This window comes from Bison bison, unplaced genomic scaffold, assembly GCF_000754665.1.
Source record: "Bison bison bison isolate TAMUID 2011002044 unplaced genomic scaffold, Bison_UMD1.0 scf7180017864037, whole genome shotgun sequence".
In the NCBI taxonomy this organism is placed as follows: domain Eukaryota; kingdom Metazoa; phylum Chordata; class Mammalia; order Artiodactyla; family Bovidae; genus Bison; species Bison bison.
Window position 1 is genome coordinate 1,170,842 of NW_011494609.1, and position 6,499 is coordinate 1,177,340.

The window sequence follows — 6,499 nt, forward strand, 5'->3', positions numbered from 1 at the left end:
ACAGAGTCGGACACAACTGAAGTGACTTAGGACAGCATAGATATAGATACATATAGATCCTAGGATTGTGCTTCTCTGGAGAACTCTAATACAAGGGCTGATTTCCAAAGTGGAAGGGTTCACCCTGACGTAGAATTGACCATCCCCCCTGACATGCTGAGCACCCACCTTGGGGCTGCCTCCTGTAGTCCAAGGTCACCCGTCTGAACACCGATCACCATGAAGAGGAGGTAAGGAACAGGTGAGACAGAGCCAACTTTTTGTTCCCACGGAAGACGTGCCTCCTCTTGGAGTTACCAAGTTTGGGAGGATTGCGCACTGAGCACCAACAAGGAGGCAGAAGCAGCCCAGGCCAGCTGCTCTGCCTGGCAAGCACATATTCTGCAGATGGTAGGGGAATTTCCAACCCCAGAAGCTTTGTCCGATGATAATTCTTGGTTCAATCATATGAAACTGCCAAAATTTAATGACTTTTGACTTAGAAAGATAGCAATTCTAAATAGTTCAACCTAATAATAGCTGACATCTACTGAACACTGTGCTAAGAGCTTGCTTATATTATTGCAGTCAACCCTTAAAACACTCCTAATAGTTAATAACTGCTCCTCATTCCCCTGTTGACAAATAAGGACTGAGGCACAGAGAGGTTGGATGTAGTGCCCTGAGTCACATCCGACAGGTGCATAGCAGACTCGTGGCAGGCTGGGTATGGAAGCAGCAGGTGGGAGCCCCACTTTCACCAAACACAGGTGTGTCCATTCCCTCTTGTTGCAAATTTGGCAGAGAAACATGAGCAAAAGTGCCTGAACTTGTCCAAGGAGGAGGAGAAGAGGCAACAAGGCTCTTCCTGAAGGACAAAGCTGCAAACAGCCAGGGCTCGTTTGCAGACGATGCCCTTGACCAATAACCTTGGGACCAAAGGCCACCAGGCTCTGTGGTCCGTGGACCTGGGAAGCCTGGAAAATGCACGGAGGCTGGTAGGGAAGCCCCCTCAGACTGCCGGCACCTGGCCCCCTCCTGTTTCCCTCTGGCAGCCCCTTTGGGACTCCACGATGTAGCCAGACTCCAGAATAAAATGTCTATTTCCTGAAGAAACACTCTCTGTTTTAAATGAAAGAAACTGAAGCCCCAAGAACTAGACTCTGGCAGCCCCTGGGAGGCCCCTTCAGTTCAGTTCCGTTCAGTTCAGTTCAGTTGCTCAGTCATGTCCGACTCCTTGCGACCCCATGGACTGCAACACGCCAGGCCTCCCTGTCCATCACCAACTCCCGGAGCTTGCTCAAACTCATGCCCATTGAGTCAATGATGCCATCCAACCATCTCATCCTCTGTTGTCCCCTTCTCCTCCTGCCTTCAGTCTTTGCCAGCATCAGGGTCTTTTCAAATGAGTCAGCTCTTCCCATCAGGTGGCAAAAATATTGGAGTTTCAGCTTCAACATCAGTCCTTCCAATGAACACTCAGGACTGATCTGCTTTAGGATGGACTGGTTGGATCTCCTTGCAGTCCAAGGGACTCTCCAGAGTCTTCTCCAACACCACAGTTCAAAAGCATTAATTCTTCTGTGCTCAGCTTTCTTTATAGTCCAACTCTCACCTTGCAGACCTCCAAATGTAGGTAGGAAGTCTTTGACCAAGACCCCCAGATGTTAGAGTTTGAAATCCATATTTCCATGAGACTGCACTTCTCAGGGCCTGCTCCAGCCAATGCCCCAGGCAGCCTTGTTCCCAGGAGACACAGGTGCTGCCCAACAGCCCTGTAGAACCTTCCAGAGACTGCCATCCTGAGCCAAGGACACAGGCTCCCACTCTCCACTGATACCCTCTCTCACTCAGTAACTTTCCCTAATAAAACCCAGGCACATTGAATCCCACCTTGACATGTGCCGCTCTGAAGACCCAGACTGTGCATGACTCAGCTCTGTGTAACCAGTAGATCCTCACTCAATTCCTTTCATTGTTCCAGAGCTCCCTAATCTTTGCTGCACAATTAGTGATTGTTTTTCTCACTCTCTGCTGCCAGCAGGCTGCCAGAGTTGTACTGAAGTGACCCTGAGATGTGTCAGTCCTTCCTTCAGAAGATAACACACCCGGCTCAGCAACACAGAAAGCATGTCAGGCTTCAGTGATACTTAACAAAAAGGTGCCGATTTTCCCCCTTATCGCTACAGGGCACCCCAAGGAACAGAGAAGGCTCTGCATCGGAACCAACTTAAGGGTAAAAAATGGAGCTTCAGGATTCGAGTTCAGTGCCTTAGGCCAAAGGTAGGTCAAAAACATCAGGACATTTCCCATTTGAAGGCACCACCCATGAGTGGGCAATACCACCGCCCAAATCCCAACATCACCTACATCCTAAAACTGTAGAAGGGCTGCATGCGCGCGTGCTGAGCCACTTTAGTCTTGTCTGACTCTTTGTGACCCCATGGACTGTAGCCCACCAGGCTCCTCTGTCTATGGGATTCTCCAGGCAAGAATACTGGAGTGGGTTGCCATGCCCTCTTCCAGGGGATTTTCCCAACCCAGGGATCAAACCCACATCTCTTATGTCTCCTGCATTGGCAGTCAGGTTCTTTACCACTAGCGCCACTCGGGAAGCTGGAAGGAGGGCTGCCCATATCCAATTAAACCCTTGAAAAACACTTTGAAATGCAGAGGACTCCTCTCTCAAGCTGAGACCTGCATTGAGCACAGTCACATCTGAACGTCAAGTTGTACTATTTGGAGTGGAGGACATTGTCATGGTAGTTCAAATTCTTGGTGTCCCAGAAATTCTACCATGGTGTTTTAAAATTTTTAGATTTAAATAAAATCAGGTTTCCCAGATGGCTCAGCTGTAAAGAATTGGCCTACCAATGCAGGAGATTTCCAACCCCTGGATTGGAAAGATTCCCTGGAGAAGGAAATGGCAATCCACTCCAGTATTCTTGCCTAGGGAGTCCCGTGGACGGAGAAGCTTGGAGGGCTACAGTCCACGGGGTTGCAGAGAGTCAGACACAACTGAGCAACTGAACAACAACAGCAACAATAGTCAAGGATATCCCAGAAGAAGTATATCACCCCTTATCTTTGGCTGACAGTGCTAGCCTGAGGCCACCAGACTTCACATTGGCAGATGTTCTGGGGACAGTGGCCTGGCTGAAGAAGAGAACACAGGTCCTCAGACCAGCATACTCTCATAGGCTTTTGTGGAATCATCAGCCCCCTGCCACCAGACCAAGAAAACATCTGATGGATGGGTATGGGTCAGCATCACATAGGAAATACGGCAGGTGCCTGAGTCCTTTATCAGGTTGTCAACACATCCTAAATAAAGTGAAGGATGCTCTTCACAGTCCCCAGGATGAGGTTTTGAGTAAAATTATTTATTTCCAACCTAAGTATATAATTCAGATCATTAACAGTAATTCTGCCTGAAGCCCGTGGCTGAGACATGGTCTCACTGATATTCGTTTTCTTGGCCAAGGCAATGATCACACAGTATTTGGCACTGTTTACAGTCAGGGTCTTGTTGGTGCTCCACTTCTGAAAGCTTAATTTATAACCAGAGGAGCTATTGTGACAGCTATGACAGGGGAGGTTGAGCCTAATAACTTTTCTGAGGGTGTTAAATTGATATTAATAATAAAAAAATGAGCCTGGACCATAACAGCCTCACAAACATTAACTTTTATTATCAATATTAACACTGGTAACTTCACACTGATTTTTTTAACACTCATATACACAACAACAGGGACTTTCCCAGTGGTTCAGCTGGTAATGAACCCATCTGCCAATGCAGGAGACAGAAGAGATGTGGGTCCAATCCCTGGGTCTGGACCATCCCCTTGAGAAGGAAATAGCTATTGTGGCTCAGCTGGTAAAGAATCCACCTGTAATGTGGGAGACCTGGGTTCAATCCCTGGGTTGGGAAGACCCCCTGGAGAAGGGAAAGACTACCCACTCCAGTATTCTGGCCTGGAGAATTCCATAGACTGTATAGTCCATGGGGTTGCAAAGAGTTGGACATGCCAGAGTCACTTTCACTTTCACTTTCCAGTATTCTTGCCTGGTAAATTGCATGGACAATTTACCAGATGAGACTGATGGCCTGCAGTCCATGAGGTCACAAAGAGTCGGACACAACTGAGCACTCACTCGCACACACACACATACACAACGACAATAACATCACAGTAATTTGAGCAAAAAATGACAGGACAACCTTTCCTGACCTCAGCTTGTTAGCCTCTTGAATTCCACAATCCAGCCCCACCTGAATCTAACCTTTAACTTTCTTAATCCCCTTTGCAGCCACCCTCAGCTCTTCCAGTCCCCTCCTCGGCTAAAATAACCCAAAACTTGTTCCTCTGCCGTGAAACAGAACAAAAGAAGCCTGTCTCAGGTAAAGCACAGCCAGGTGCTTCCAGCACGGCATTTCTGCAGTGTCTCTACCTCCATCGCTCAAGACTCACCTGTCAGACCTGCCTCTTGTTCTGATTGGGTCTATTTGTCCAGGTTCTAGCCCAGCCAGTGGTGACAGTCTGGACCTTCCCTGGGACACTGTTTGTAGAGGAGACTGGAGGAGAGCAGGTTGTCCTTGAAGAGAGGCGACATGGTAAACAGATGGTGCCATCACCCAGTCTCCGCCAAGGCACAAAGAATGAGCTTTTCAAATCGGCTGGTTTAAGATCATAGAACAAATCATGGACATCGAAGCCACAAGGGCTTGGCTTCCGATCCTGCCTCTGCTGCCTCTTGTATGACTCTGGGGGAGTTCTTTAACATCCCCAAGCCTCCTTTTCTACACCTCCTCAATGAAGATAATACTACTTACCCACCTTGCAAGGCTGCAGTGGAGAATGAAAATAAAAATGGATCTGAAGCATGGAACACACCAACTAGCACAGAACCGTGGTTATGACTATATCATAGTTGATTCTGCATCTTCTTGGCTTGTGGTTGAGGACAAGTCATTGATGGTTAGAATGGGCAGGATCTCACGGCACAACACTGGGGGAGGGTGTGAAGGTGAAGTGGGCCATTCCCTCCACACCAGCCAAGGCACAGTGACAACCCCTGACCTTCACTGTACACCCCGCCAGCTTCATCACCTTCTCTCCAGGATAAAGGAGAACAGCTATGGACGTGAAGGATATTTTAAGAAAGAGGACTATCAGCAGGAAAAGTTCAACAAACTGTGCTTGTGTCACTGATAAAATATCTACTGTTAATTGATGGGTGAGATGCCATAGTCCAGGAAGCCATTGTAAGCCAACATTTTTTTTATTGATGTATGGGCTGCAGTCCATGGGGTCGCAAAGAGTCGGACACGACTGAGCGACTTCACTTTCACTTTTCGCTTTCATGCGTTGGAGAAGGAAATGGCAACCCACTCCAGTCTTCTTGCCTGGAGAATCCCAGGGATGGCAGAGCCTGGTGGGCTGCCATCTATGGGGTCGCACAGAGTCGGACACGACTGAAGTGACTTAGCAGTAGCAGCATAGTTGAGAAAGATTGAAAGCAGGAGGAGAAGGGGATGACAGAGGATGAGATGGTTGAATGGCATCACTGGCTCGATGGACATGAGAGTTGCTGATGGACAGGAAGGCATGGCGTGCTGCAGTCCATGGGGTCGCAAGGAGTCAGACACGACTGAGCGACTGAACTGATAGCTGATTTACAACGTTTTATTAGTTTCAAGTGTACAGCAAAGTGAATCAGTTACACACACACACACACACACACATATGGGGCTTCCCAGGTGGCACTAGTGTTAAAGAACCCACCTGTTTATGCTGGAGACATAAGAGATGGGGGTTTGATTCCCCTGGAGGAGGGCATGGCAACCAACTCCAGTACTCTTGCCTGGAGAATCCCATGGCCAGAGGAGTGTGGCTGCGACAGTCCATAGAGTCGCAAAGAGTCAGACACAACTGAAGCAACTTAGCACACATGGATATACATGTATATTTAGATTCTTTTCCCTTATAAGTTATTGTAAAATATTAACTAGAATTCCCTGTACTATACTGTAGGTCCTTAATGATTATCTATTTTATAGATAGGAGTGTATATGTTAATTCAAACTCCTAATGTATCACTCCACCACCACCTTTTCCTTTTGTTAACCATAAGTTTGTTTTCTGTGTCTGTAGGTCTATTTCTGTCTTGTAAATAAGTACATTTGTTTCATTTTTTTTTTTACAATAGATCCCACATATAGTGTTATTCGGAGAAGGCAATGGCACCCCCACTCCAGTACTTTTGCCTAGAAAATCCCATGGATGGAGGAGCCTGGTAGGCTGCAGTCCATGGGGTCGCTAGAGTCGGACACGACTGAGCGACTTCACTTTTACTTTTCACTTTTCACTTTCATGCATTGGAGAAGGAAATGGCAACCCACTCCAGTGTTCTTGCCTGGAGAATCCCAGGGATGGGGGACCCTGGTGGGCTGCTGTCTCTGGGGTCGCACAGAGTCGGACATGACTGATGCGACTTAGCAGCAGCAATAACATGT

At 47.7% G+C, this 6,499-nt stretch overlaps 1 protein-coding gene across 1 annotated transcript in view; it reads left to right on the forward strand.

The window, feature by feature from the left end:
- Nucleotides 1-219: 219 nt before the first annotated feature.
- Nucleotides 220-6,499, forward strand: part of LOC104984988 (leucine-rich repeat extensin-like protein 5) — a 145,702-nt gene continuing 139,422 nt past the window's right edge. The window contains 3 exon segments of the mRNA XM_010834977.1: nt 220-230; nt 2,169-2,262; nt 4,498-4,597. Coding sequence (XP_010833279.1) covers nt 220-230; nt 2,169-2,262; nt 4,498-4,597 — 205 coding nt within the window.